The sequence below is a fragment of the Lygodium microphyllum genome, chromosome 24 (assembly GCF_053477565.2).
Source record: "Lygodium microphyllum isolate KBCC chromosome 24, Lygodium_microphyllum_v1.1.10, whole genome shotgun sequence".
In the NCBI taxonomy this organism is placed as follows: domain Eukaryota; kingdom Viridiplantae; phylum Streptophyta; class Polypodiopsida; order Schizaeales; family Lygodiaceae; genus Lygodium; species Lygodium microphyllum.
In genome coordinates, this window is record NC_141158.1 from 73,877,828 (window position 1) to 73,892,340 (window position 14,513).

General features: G+C 44.0%; 1 protein-coding gene across 2 annotated transcripts in view; it reads right to left on the bottom strand.

The window, feature by feature from the left end:
• Positions 1-938: 938 nt before the first annotated feature.
• LOC148015246 (vacuolar fusion protein CCZ1 homolog A-like) overlaps positions 939-14,513 on the bottom strand; it is a 117,004-nt gene continuing 103,429 nt past the window's right edge. Inside the window, exons 7-11 of one of the 2 annotated variants that reach the window (XM_087665076.1) lie at positions 3,011-3,466; positions 2,741-2,896; positions 2,418-2,647; positions 2,070-2,194; positions 939-1,480 (exon numbers count right to left, since the gene is read on the bottom strand). In XM_087665076.1, coding sequence (XP_087521202.1) covers positions 1,398-1,480; positions 2,070-2,194; positions 2,418-2,647; positions 2,741-2,896; positions 3,011-3,466 — 1,050 coding nt within the window. In that variant the 3' untranslated portion in view covers positions 939-1,397. The remainder of the gene's footprint in view (positions 1,481-2,069; positions 2,195-2,417; positions 2,648-2,740; positions 2,897-3,010; positions 3,467-14,513) is intronic. The other variant, XM_087665077.1, reaches the window with a different exon arrangement.

The window sequence follows — 14,513 nt, forward strand, 5'->3', positions numbered from 1 at the left end:
TCAAAATAAAACTAGAGTTCTAGATATATGTTGCCCTTATGATATACACACTCTAAGTGATTGCACCCTCAAGGCCATTAGTCACTTCTTCTGAAGTAGTGATTAACCATTCTAGGAATGCAATTTACAAGGTATCATTGCACGCAACTATGAACATTCAATCTCATACTACCTATCTTAAGAGAAGAGGGACTAATGGGTGTATATAAGGACCATTCAAAATTTCTAGAATATGTAACAGATATATCCAATAGCCCTAACACTCTTCAAAACATTAATCCCTAACATGCTTAAGAAAGACCTAACAGAACTTGTGCTGTACATGCCATAGGTCTTACAAAACTTGGATACAACATTGAGCCCTAAAACACTTGAAAAGTTTGCATCTTTCAACATTAAGCCCTAACACACTCCAAAAGTCTATGCATCTTTCAAGTACTACAAATGCTATAGTTCTTATAGAAGCTAGGTATAACATATTGATGAACTAGGATTTAATCATATATTCACTATTCATCTCATTTGTTAAGACGACTATTGCATGGTCCACTGGCATGTAGTTTTTGTGGCTCAACTTTTCACTTGATTGAGTTTTTTTTTTTGTTGGGAAGTCATGAATGGTGCACTTCTAGTAACAGTACTTCATTTTTGACATTAGACCCTTAACCACTTCTAAGGAGTCATGATAGAATAGAAAAGCCAATGTTTGGGAAACACTAGACAAAATATTCTTTTATTGTGATAAAACTGAATGGAATGATGATCTTAAATACTTTAAAAACCAATTGAACCTTTTCAAAAAGGCAATGACAGAAGCTTGGGGTGATCAACACTTCACTCACTATATGATAAGAAGTTTGCATATGTATGTCTCTTCATTATCTAACTCATATAATATTTTTTAATTAACTTTCTTTATTTGTTAACTATTTAGCATATTTTATACAACCATGCTCCATATTTTATCAAGCAATATGGATCTCTATGTATCTATTCCTTTATCAAGGAGATTGGATATCATAAGTTATAAGACTACTTTTAATATTTGGGGCACTGTGAATGTAATTCATTATATGACAGAATTCTGCTTCATTACTTCCACTTACCAAACATATGAAAGTTTCACAGACGCTCTTCCAAGTAACTTTCTCATCAGCCAGCATGCAAATTACAAGAATGAAGCTTCCTTCTATATAACCTGCCTCTATTTCAGATTTATTTACTTCATCACCAATAAGACAAGAATCACAAGGAGATATCTCATTGCAAATAAATAAGTGGCTGCCAAAATGTCCCAAACTTTCTCCTTGCCTAGCAAATTTCCTGATCCAGAATCTGTGATTCAAGGTCGCTTCCTATCACAGTGCCAGACAATCAGTCTTGCTTCCTTGAGCAAGTCATAAATTCCAGCATCCTTTCGTAACACAAAGAACATCCTTTGCAACTGTTTCAATCTGAGGCAAACACACCATTGCAATACCTGTGGAAAGGTACAAACTTTAAGTGGAATGCATTAGAATGTCCCCCTCCCCTTGTACACTCCCTCTACCTCTCCACACACGCATCATGGCAAGCTCATCTCCACCCAAATCTCCCAACTACAGCAGTGCATTGAAAGCAAACAGGAGATTGCATCAGAGAAGAAAATCCAAGACATGTCCCTTGATTGCCACATCGGAGGGCCTACAAGAAAAACTTGCAACAATAGCATGCGGCCCGAAGGATTGAGAGCAGAAACACAAGAAATAGACAGGCATAGGGCCCATGAGTGCAACTAGCTGAATTTCAGGGAGGGAATGCTTGGTGATGCACAAAATAAACCATAGAATTGCACAATCTAAAAGGAATTAGAATGACTATTTTACAGTGGGCTGAGAATCAAGGAGAAAAACTAAAAGTACAGAAAATGGGTGAAAAAGTGACTAAACAGCAGAAAGAGATGGAGATTCCCATTCTAAGATGAGAAAAGAAGGAAAAACCAAGCTTTTCATGTGCAGTTTGTCGGGCTGAAAGAGGGAGAATCACCAATGACTGATATGGCAACATTGCTGCCAAGAAATGGAGCTTACTAGCACATTCACCATCAGTCGAGGTGGAAAAGCAGCCAGTGAATGAATGCCCAAGACCTTTCCTCATTAGATTCCCAGATATAGACACCAGGGAAGTCTGTCTAGTGCCAGGACTTTGGTGCAGCCTGACAGCAGAAGATGAACCCACTGTCACCATATGCACCACAAGGGGCAGTGGAGATGAGAAAATCAGGATGCACAAAAACAGCTCACAGGTCAGCAACCTTAAATTTGAGCAAGTGAACACGATGCATGACTCAAATACATACATATCTAACCCATCCAAAAATTATTTATGATCAGTACACAAATAATGGCCAGAGGGAGAGGAAGAAAGAAGGGAGATACCTTCTGCTGAACTTTTCAGCAGCCTCAGATGTAAGTAACAATGTCTCACTTGCACGCTCTAGAACAATGTATAACTCACTGCTTCCATGTATCCTCACCACAACCCATGCATTATTCTTTGTCCTCACACAAGTTTCCAGATCGGAAGGTTGTTGGGAGTTTTTCCTTTCAGACCTCACCTTCGCAGAATCCACTTCAGCCCTCACTCTGTTAAGTGCCAACAGGGAGTCCTGAAATGAAAGAAGTAACACCTGAATAAGCTCATTTTAAGAACTCCTCTCCTTTGACTAGTAACATGTTCTCTAACATCATTACCATATTACCTTTGTAAGGGTTGCAACTTTGTTGGCAGGTGAAGCCTTACAAATCATATTATCATAGTCAATTGTTAAATAACGATAACCAGGCACATGTGCTGCATTGCTACCTCCCAACTCCTTGGAGATCCTTTCTTCAAGAGCACCTAATTTCTGAGATGCCTGAAAGGCTGATAACTTTTCAGGCCCATTTCAGAATGGAGCAACCCGTATCTAATTCAAAACTGCTTATACTACTTAGTCAATCTTGAAAAAGTTCATCCAATCCAAACTTACCTTCTCAAGTATTTGATTTCTCAATACATGCGATCCTTCCACATCAGAACCGGGATGATTTGCAGACATCAACATGATGACTGTCAGCATTTTTTGCTGATAGGCACAAAATTGCACTCGCTCTTCAGATTGCTGAAGCCATACAGTTGGAACGATTGCACTTTGCTCCTCTGCTTGCATACCCCAGGCATCTGTCAACAGAAAACCATCTTGATCTCGCCACCATCTGTCGCGCTGCATGGGTCTTGGTGTATACAACTTGGAACTTTGATCACCAGAATCCTCCCTCAAAGGAGCCTGTGCACCTCTTTGAGATCCAGAATTATTTCTTGAGAGGGTGGTATTGGAAGAGGTATTAGGTTGGAACTTCTTTGAATTTCGACTGCTGGATGTGTTTGAGACTGTGGCAGGTGCAAGCCGCATTTTTGCATAGGCATATATGTAAGCTGTATCAACCTGCATATAAAACTGAATCAGTAAAGTGAAATGAATTATTGAAGAGCCTAGAGCCGGCCACTGGCAGCATTAAAGCAGGGGAAGAAGAGTAGGAGAACATATATTTGCTATATTGTGAAAGTTGTTGGTGAATCTGTTATCTGAATACAACACAGTTAGAACAGGCAATATAGCATTCACATGCAGCTTCATGGAATAACAAGTGCATAAATAGCCAAAATTCTCAACTACAAACTTTGCGTACCTCGTAAGTTAGGAAGAGTAACAAATTAGGAACTTGGGAATTTTTATGTTTGCATTAATGTTCACTGTTCCTGTAATGATAGATCTAGGAAACCAAACACATCTTATACGAGCCCTCCTCTTCTATCGCTGTCTCTCACTGAGGCAGAGAAGGAAACTTGCAGCCTCTGTCCAGGATACTCATGTCCTGGACAAAGCTTGTTTGTGTGTCATGGATGATGTCTAGCAGCACGGAGGGTAGTCGCCTACCAATCATCTTTGCCAGTGCCTTATAGGCCACTGACAATAAGGTGATCGGTCTCCACTGGGAAAGCTCCAATCGATCTTCCCCTTTGGGGAGAAGACTGATAAGGCCTGCCGAAAGGCTCCCTGGCATCTGTCCTAAAGTGAAAATCTCCTAGAAGGCCATCAGTAGGGGGTCCTTCACCACTTCCCAGTAGATAGTAAAGAAGGCCTTAGAGAGGTCATCCTCTCCCAGGCATTTCAGCCCGTCCTATGTATGGAAAGCCTCCTCTAGTTCCTTCACTGTGAAGGGGGCTAGGAGGGAGCGTCCCATCTCCTCTGTGATGAGGGACGGGATGTGATCCCAGACCTGCTGCCTGCATCACTGTCCTCTAGTAAGGTTGTCTCCTATTGAAAAAGGCGACTGTAGTTGTCAATGGCAATCTCCATCAACTCGTCTGGGCTAAAACGAGTCCTCCCATGCTGATCTCGAAGGCTACGTATCTACTCTCTTGAGGTGCGAGGCTGGTGCACCTGGAAAAACTCCCTACACATCGTATCTCCCTACCGCGCACAGAAAGCTACTGAGGTGCGGAAAGAGAACTCTAAGCGTCTGTCCTCTAGGCCCGCAATGGCTGCTCGCGCTCACACCTCCTGTGCATGGAGGGTGGGATCCCCTAGTGCCTCTTGTAGTAATCTCTGCGTGGTTGCAAGGTCCCGCCAGAGTGCTCTCTCCTCCTCCCAGCTCTGTTGTCTGGCCTATATGGCTGCCTCTTGGCAGATTCTGCTCGATTGGGCTAGGACCTCTGCAACCTCCTCTGCGATCCGGTCCCTCCTGCCCCACTCCCTAGTCCAAAGCTACTCTATTTGTCTCGTCGCCTCCTCCCTCCTATAGATCGAGTCAGGGATCCAACAGGATTGTGTGTCTAGGGCAGATGCTGGGGAATCCAGTGTCAGGAGAACCGGGCAATGATCGGACAATGTGGTGTCTGCCAACTGCCCAATCTGGCCTCCACAAGAGCCTCCCCAATCTCCCACATAAAATCTGTCCAACCGCTCCAGCGGGACTCCACCTAGCCGCCTGTATCCCTAAGAGAAGTCCAGCGACCTCTCCCTCCTGTGGAAGGCACGGTCTCTCCAAGCATCGCGTGTGCCTACTGCCAGTAGAAATACCTCGCACGCCTCCTGCTCCTCTGCGGCCATGCCCTGGTAGTTTCTGTCTCTGCCCTGTTGGACCTCCAACGCCTCCAAGTTGTTGAATTCTCCTCCAACAATCCATGAGTCCACCTCTCGGAGTCCATCCGCGATCTCCACCCAGAACTTGCTACGTGCCTTAACCTCCGTAGGGGCATAGACATTGAGGACTCCCAGGCATGAGTCCCCAATGTCCAGTCTGATCCATAGAACCCTCCCTGCCACTATCGTCCCATGGTCTTGTACACACGCGGTGGGACTAGGACCGATAGAGGTGCATACGCCTCCACTCCTGTCGTAGGCACCTATGGCGTGCTCCGAGTAAGTGCGGAAGCTGCCCGGGAGTACCTTTCCTACCCGTTGGGCCTGGGTGGGCGTGAACTTGTACTCCTATAGAAGTTGTTGGGTATTTCACTCACGCCTCACTTATGCCTATGCTCACATAGGAGTATCGGTGATCAGTAGGACACAGGGGCTCTTTTTACTCTCGGTAGGAGAGGTTTTTTCCCCAAACATATGGTATTATTTCGTATGTGCTTATGACACATACTTACGAGCACTTACCGTGTTTGGGTGTGAACATCCCCCTACAACCCTAAGGTTTAAGGGTTATACCTTGTACTTTCAGCTTACACTCTTTCAGTCTATCATATTGGGTGTCGTGCTTCACTCTCTACTGTCTACTAGTTTTCTATGCTGAGCTTCGATCCTGTCCTCCCTCACTTTTGGTATCAGAGCAGTGGCTCTCCTCTGCTCAGCTTGACATGCCAGTCTGCTGTACGGGCCACCGTGGCCACGTCCTGACAACACAGCCCATCAGTTTCGCAACACCCTGCTCGCCAGCTCGCCAGTGCTGCCCACCTCACCAACTCGACCTGCTTCTTCCTACGTCAAACAGTCACCAGCCTGCTTGGGCCCTCACCTGCTATACAATCCATGTCCAGTCTTCAGACGCCCCGTTAGCTCTGCTGCACACCCCTCCCATCCGTCATACTGTATGTGCTAGAGAATGGAGCCTGCATGTAGTCGTCAAGCCCGTCTGCAGCAATGCCTATACCAGCCAATACCCGCTTGAGGCTTCCTACTCGCCCGTCAACTGCGCCCTTGTGTTGTTCGTCGCCTGCTCTGCCCCTACCCTGCGATGTCAGTCGCTTCGCTCGCCAACTCGCTTGTGACGCCTGCCGCCAATCAACCCGTCGAACACGTGCCTAACAGCTCTACGCTAGTAAACTGTAATTTTTCTAGTAATTTTTTTAATTTTTAATTTCCTGCAATTCATGGAAGTAGGGGTTCCCACACCACAGACACAGAAGTCAAGAAACATGTCTGAGACACATTAAATGCAATTTCTGGACACATTCATCAAAATTTTTTGGGGCTTTTATGTTTACTGGGAACATTGGCATACGCACTGTAGTTACAGTCACTAACAGATTGTTTTGACAAACCCAAGGCAAGAAATTTTGGAGATTTTATTGGTACAGTGTTGCACGTTAGACTACGTGCATAACAGACAGTTTTGACTGAGTGCATCTCTGTACACTAATTGCAGAAAGTTATTTCCTGCAATTTCTAGAAATTTTCAGATTTCCAGTGTAGTCCTGCTTCGACATTGCTCTTTTGCATTTTTTGGTAGTTGAAAATCATGGCAAATCAAGGACGAGATGTTTTCACCTATGTATCTAAGGAGGACAGATTGGATGGAAATAACTATTCACTTTGGTCCTTCATGATGAAGAATGTACTTGTGGCCAAAAATCTTTGGAATTATGTCAGTGGAAAAGAAGCTCAACCTGGAGTTGTGGCTCCAGCTACTCCTCCTCCAGTAGGACGTGCACCACAGGCACCTCAGCCTACTCCACTTCAGCCACTTCCCCAAAGAACTGCTCAAAAAGCATGGGATGCACGGGATGCACAGGCTTTGTCGCTGATTGCATTGGCAGTTCAGTGGTCAATCATCCCCCACATTCGTTCAGTAGCTTCTTCACGAGAAGCTTGGCTAACTTTGGAGCAGAAGTTTGCAGGAAAGAATGAGACTCGCATCTCTTTCTTAAAGAAAGAGGTGGAGACATTGAAAATGGATGAAGGTGATTCTATTCAGGATCACTTGAACAAAATTCAGGACTTGCGAGAGCAACTCATGAATGTTGATGAGTACTATTCGGATGTACATATGATATCTACCACTTTGAACTCATTACCTCCTTCGTACTTGGCTTTTCATACGGCCTTAAACCTCACCATGAGGATTGCTGCGCAACCAATCACTTTTCTTCAGTTAGTCAGTTTGCTTCTAGAGGAGGAGCAAACAGGGAGGAATAGTGGTGTGGATGCTAGAGCCTCTGAGCACGCTTTTATGGCTAGATAGAAGGGCAAAGTCAGCCAAGTGAAGAATGCTCCGCATAGTTCTGGGACTTCTGGCACATCACAGGCAAACAAAAAACAACGGGGCACGCAAGCCAAAAAGGACAAATGCCTTTATTGCAAGAAGCCAGGCCACTACATCACTGAGTGCAGAAAGCGCATTGCCAAAGAGAAGAAAAAGGAATCAAGAATGTCTGTTTCTAATGCTCCTTCCATTGCTACTAAGTCCGCGTCCTTTGTTGCAGATAGGGACTATTGTTTTTACATATGTGTTATGACACCTCTTGGGCAGATCAAGCATTTAGCTCTACTGAGGATACATGTACTTGGTTTTTTGACACTGGTGCTTCTAGGCATATTACATCTCACAAAGATTTATTTGCATCTGTTCATGCAGCTCCAGTTAGCAAGTCTGTACAATGTGCCAACAATGCATCACACCTTGTTAGAGGTATTGGGGAGATTGTACTCACAGCCATTGATGGCTCTATTCTCCGCCTACAAGATGCTTTATTTGTGCCACGCATAAAGAAGAATTTGCTCTCTATCTCTTCTTTGGCACGTTGCGGATTGCAGGTCACATTTGACCATGACAGATGCATGGTGAGAGGCAAAGAACACATGACTTTAGTCTTGACAAGCACTATATGTCATGGGTTAAACGAGTTGGATACTCTTTTAGTTTATCAGTCAGCGTAATTGACATCCACTCTTACTCCTGCTATGATACAAGTAGAGTTATGGCATGCTAGGATGGGGCATATGAACTTTGGCAGCTTGATGCTCTTACATCGTACGCAGATGCTAGATGGATTACCTCTACTGGAGAGACATCCTGAGCACTTGTATGAAGGATGCATTTTGGGAAAAATGCATCGTTTTTCGTTTCCACGTGATGTTGCTTTTCGAGCAACAGCTAGATTGCAGTTAGTGCATTCAGATGTATGTGGGCCTATGCATACAAAGTCATTGGGAGGATATTACTATTTTGTGACTTTTATTGATGACTTTACTAGATTTTGTTGAGTCTACTCTTTAGTCAAAAAGTCAGAAGTGTATGAAGCATTCTTGGCTTTTATTGCACTTGTTGAAAACCAGTCTGGTTATAAAATTAAGATTCTCCGTTCGGACCAAAGGGGAGAATACATGTTCTCTATGCTGAATTCCTTTTTGAAGTAGAAGGGCATTGTCCATCAGTACACTACTGCTTATACTCCACAATAGAATGGAGTAGAAGAGAGAAAGAATTGGCCACTCATGGAGATGGCCAGTTGTATGCTAAAGGCAAAGAGCTTACCTCACAGTTTTTGGATGAAAGCCCTCATGTGTACTTGCCATGTTTTGAACAGATGCCCTACCAAAGCTTTGAAGAAAATTACACCTTTTGAGGCTTGGAACAGCCGGAAACCTTCTATTGGACACCTTCGTACCTTTGGATGCCTTCCATATGCACATATTCCAAAGGTACTCAGGAAAAAGTTGGATAACAAGGCTGTTAAATGCATTTTTATGGGATATAGCAGTGAGAGCAAAGGCTACAGACTCTATGATCTTGTTTCTAAAAAGGTGTTTGTTGGTAGGGATGTACTATTTGATGAAAAATCAGAATTTTCCCTGGTTGGTTTAGACATATATCAGGCTGCCCGTGATGTATGTGAAGGGCTGCTGCCCATTACATTTGGTGATTCACCTGGAGTTTCAGCAAGTGAACTCAATATTCAGCCAGCTACTCCTTTGGAAAATGCAGAAAATCAGCCATTGGCTGATCTGAATATTCAGCAAAGTGCTGAAACTGAAATTCAGCAAGAGCTTATGCATAGTCAAGAGGCAAGATAAATGCCTAGATGGTATTTACAGACTATGAAAGATAGTCATCTGGATGCACCCATGGTGGTCGTACTAGAAGGAAAGCTCGTATGCATGATACTACATATACCATGGAGTTTGTTATGGCAGCAAGCACCCTTGATGAAGAGGAGCCTGAATGTTTTGAGGATGCACAACAGAGTGTGCATTGGATGGCAACAATGAAAGCTGAATTGGATTCTATCACTAAGAATCAAACATGGGATTTGGTGTCTTTGCCATTTGGGAAGAAAGCCATTGGAACAAAATGGTTCTACAAGCTGAAATAGAATGCAAATGGATCCATTGACAAATACAAGGCACACTCCAAGTAGCAATACTCTCCTCAATAGGCATGATTGGTTGTTGTCTATACATTAATTCAATAGGCATATACCTGTAAATACACTATGAGTGGTCGTATCAGCCCACAAAGCAAAGGGTAACATTCTTGGCCACTCTTTCATCCTGCCCTTGCATGACTTTGCTAATGCCTTAATGATAGGCTGATGACCTCTTTTACTTTTTCCATTTGCTTCAGGATTATAAGTTGAAGTTAAAGCCAGCTTGATACCCAATTGTGAAAAGAAGTCACGAGCCTCATCCACATCCAATTCTCCTCTATCTGCAACTACTTTACCAAGACAACCATACCTACAAAAGACTTCTTCCAGTAAAAACTTGCAAACTACTTGAGTAGTCTTTGCACTAAGAGCTCGACCTTCCACTTGATTTGTTAAGTCTTCTCATGCAAGCACAAGATATCTCATATTCCATAAAACTATAGGCATAGTAACCAAATCAACTACCCACTTATAATGCATAGACAATGGATAGGTCGATTCCAAGGCTTGTAGCTAAAGGCTATGCACAAAAAAAAGGCATTGACTATGAGTAGACATTTGCTCCTACTTCCCGAATGACGACCATCAGGTTTATGGTTGCTTTGGCTGGTCATTATGGATGGACTGTGCATCAATAGGATATTAAAACTGCATTTTTACATGGGGAACTTCATGAGGAAGTATATGTACAGCAACCCATTGGTTTTACAGTTGAGGGCTTGGAATACTTAGTCTGCAAGCTGAAAAAAGCTTTGTATGGTTTGAAACAAGCTCCTAGAGCTTGGTATGCAAAGATAGATGCTTTCTTGCTTAGCCAAGGGTTCATAAACAGCTCATCTTAGTCTACCCTTTACGTATGTAAAGAGGGGGGATCCATGCTGATCATTTGTCTTTATGTTGATAATCTCTTGCTTACAGGGACACATGCTGATCAGATTTCAGCATTTAAACAAAATTTGCAGCAAACTTTTGACATGTTAGACTTGGGGTCTTTGCACTATTACTTGGGCATTCAATTCATACATGATGCTAGAGGTTTGGGTTATCACAGACAAGATACAATGGTAAACTCTTGAGAAGTTTGGCTTACAAGATTGCAAGCCAGTTTGTACACCAATGGAACCTGGACTTAAACTGTCATTACATGATGACAGCGATTTGTTTGATATACACAAATATGCGCCAACAGTTGGATGTCTTATTTACTTATGCAACGCTAGGCCAAACATACAGTTTGCAGTTTCAGCCCTGAGCAGATATATGCATCAGCCACGCATGTCACATTGGCAAGCTGTTAAGCGTGTCTTCCGTTAGTTGCAGGATACTAGATCTCTTGGATTGCTTTATGCCAAGGGGGGACCATTGCAGTTACATGCTTCCAGTGATTCTAATTGGGCTGGTGATTATGATTCACGTCACTTCACTAGTGGCAATTGTTTCTTTCTTGGCTCCTCTTGTGTATCTTGGCTTAGCAAGAAACAGTCCATTGTTGCCACATCCTCATGTGAAGCTGAATACAAGGCAGCTTTCACTACCACAGTTGAATGCGTATGGATTAGACGCTTGCTTGCTGATCTGGATGTATCTGTTACGGAGCCTACTCGCTTGTTCACTAACAGTCAGAATGCCATTGCAGTGGCACAGAACCCAGTGTTTCATGCATGCACGAAACACATTGAGATACATTATCACTTTGTCACCACAGAGAGGCTATATGTAGGTGATATCAACCTTGTCTATTGTCCTACCACCAGTAATAAGGCAAACATCTTCACCAAAGCTCTTTCTCGTGAAAAATTTGAAGCATTTCGCCATGCTTTAAATTTGATCTCCTTTCGTGGTGGATAATCCTTGTACTCTTGATCACTCTTCACTCCAGGGGGGGTTGTTGGGTATTTCACTCACGCCTCACTTACGCCTACACTCACATAGGAGTGTCGGTGATCAATAGGACACTAGGGCACTTTTTACTCTCGGTAGGAGAGGTTTTTTCCCCCAAACTTATGGTATTATTTTGTATGTGCTTATGAAATACACTTACGGGTACTTACCGTGTTCAGGTGTGAACACCCCCCTACAACCCTAAGGTTTAAGGGTTGTACCTTGTACTTTCAACTTACACTCTTTCAATCTATCGTATTGGGTGTCGTGCTTCACTCTCTATTGTCTATTGGTTTTTTGTGCTGAGCTTCGATCTTGTCCTCCCTCAAAGAAATAGGATGTCGATCTGTCCGGCAAGGACAGGCTACAACTCCTACCAAACAATCAACTTTCTAGAACCACATGCCCCACTGTAGTGGAGACTGTTCACATTCCATGATGCAAGGTGTAAGCTCATGGGGAAACTTGTGACTGACCAAATATGCATCTATTCCGTGTGGAAGCTGCTGATGAGGAGGAGAAACTATGAGGCATGCAAGTGCGCTTTGCCACAGGTCTAGATGGTGAACTCCAATCCCCCATGGTGGCCCTTGGCCGGACCATAGGGGTGATAGATGCTTCAGGTGGTACTATCAATGCATCTATTAGCCATACTGAGAGTCGTGACTCTGTACATTGGTAGAAACGAGCCGCTTGTGCTCGGGGCCACTCGACCAAATCTCGCAGAGCTCTTCACTATCGAGGGGCTCAAAAGATGATGCTCAAGTACGGGACCTCACCACCAGCCCACCAATTAATGTCCATTATGCAACCAGGCCACTGCTGTGCGAACAGTGCTAGTCTTTCATCTCCCATCCACAGGGAGATGTGGTCCTCCACCTGACTCTTCAACTCCTCTATCTGTGTCGTCGTCCAAACCCTTGAGTAAGAGGACTGAAAGAAAAAGGCGTAGTTTGGTCCATCTGGTGGTGCTAGTAGATGGACCTTGCCCCTCCTTGACTTGCGAACCACAAAAATCCCCACCTCTAGAGGTAGTGGGAACTCTCCGCACTCCACAACTCTCAAGTAGGACCATGGGCTACTACGAAAGAACTCCTGTGGCAACAACTATGCCTATCTCGGGAAAGTGTCACGGGCGGCAAGGGCAGATGAGCTGGTGGCTGTGTGGGAGGGGGAGAACTGCTAGTATGAGGAGAATGTAGGTGTGTATGGCTCATCACCTCCTGTGGGAGGAGGGGGGGTGGTCAACAAGAGTGGTGGGGGGGGAAAAAGATCGAGGGATGGTGGGAGTTACATGGCGGGTGTTTGGGGGGAGAAGGGGCTGGTGGCCCTAGAGGAGGGGTACGTGCGCCTGCATCAGTTGGGGGGGGGGGGGGAGAGGGGAGCATGGGAGGTGGGGCGAGGAGGGGGGGTGGGTGTGGGGGGTGTGGACTCTCAGGTGAGGTAGTTTGTGGCATGTAGGGACAGGTTAGGCACGGAGATCGAGACAGACTGTCGTTACGCGCAATGAGAGACAGAGAGAGTGAGGGAGAGCAGAGTAGAGAGTGAGTAAGTTTATAGGTACAATGACGAGCATGTACCTTTAGGTTTTTAGATAGATATATATGTGTAAGTACAAGTGCTAAGGGTGTGTTCACACCCGAGCACATTTAAAAGGCAGGAGGCCTTTATTCCTGACAACCTCCCACCTAAAGGCAATGTGTCTTAAGAGGAGAAAAGAATCAGCTAAGTCTAGGTATGTCCAAAGCTGAAATACATATATCTATCCAACTCCCATCATCTGTTGGCAATGAGCAAACCGCTCTGTGGGAAGACCCTTCGTAAAGTACATCTCTAATTAAGTGGTACTTCACCTGTATATGCTTTGTCTTTGCATGAAAGACAAGATTCCTTGCTAGCATGATAGCACTCTGACTATCACAATGGAGAATGGGTACTCTCACCAAAGGTGAAAGCCATAAAGCCTCCTTGCATGCCTCAGTGTCATCCACATACTCTGCCTTTGTAGTAGAAAATGCAACACACTTTTGTAGCCTGGAGATCCAAGAGACTGCTCCTTCTGTGAAAGAAAACACATACCCAAAAGTGGATTTTCTGCAATCTATATGACCGGCATAGTCTACATCTGTAAAGCCAACAACAGATGCCTTTTGCTTTCCAAAGCAGATGCACAACTTCTTTGTGTCTTTGAGGTATCTCTTAATACCTTTCACTGCACCCCAATGCTTCTTGCTAGGGGTTGTCATGTATCTACTAACCACTCCCACTGCAAAGGCAATGTCAGGACGTGTAGTAACCATAGCATACATCAAACTGCCAACAACTGAAGCATATGGTATCTTGGCCATTTCAGCCTTCTCATCATCACATGTAGGGCTGTCCTCTGCAATAAGTTTCACATATGGAAGCAATGGAACCCCAATTGTTTTCCCCCCCCCCTCCATATTGAAACGTTGCAAAACTTTGGAGACATACTCATGTTGAGATAGATAGAGTAAGCCTTTTGATCTATCTTTGAGTATTCGCATGCCAAGAATGTGATTTGCATCACCAAGATCCTTCATGTCAAAGCTACCATGAAGACTTTGCTTCAATGAATCCAAGGCATGAGTATCCCTACTAGCAATTAGCATGTCATCAACATAAAAAACCAAGATAATCAGACTGCCTTCTTGGTGTACAAGCAATGATCCACTTGACTTCTATGAAAGCCTTGGGACTGCATGAATGTATCAAACTTATGATACCATTCTCTTGGTGCTTGTTTCAGCCCATACAAACTCCTTTTGAGTTTACATACCATTTTTTCCTTTCCTTGTTCATCAAACCCTTTAGGCTACTACATATATATGTCTTCATGTAGATCACCATGTAAAAACGCAGTCTTTACACCCATCTGTATGAGCTCCATATCCTCAACTGCAACCAGGCCCAAAATGGTTCTCAACGTAGTC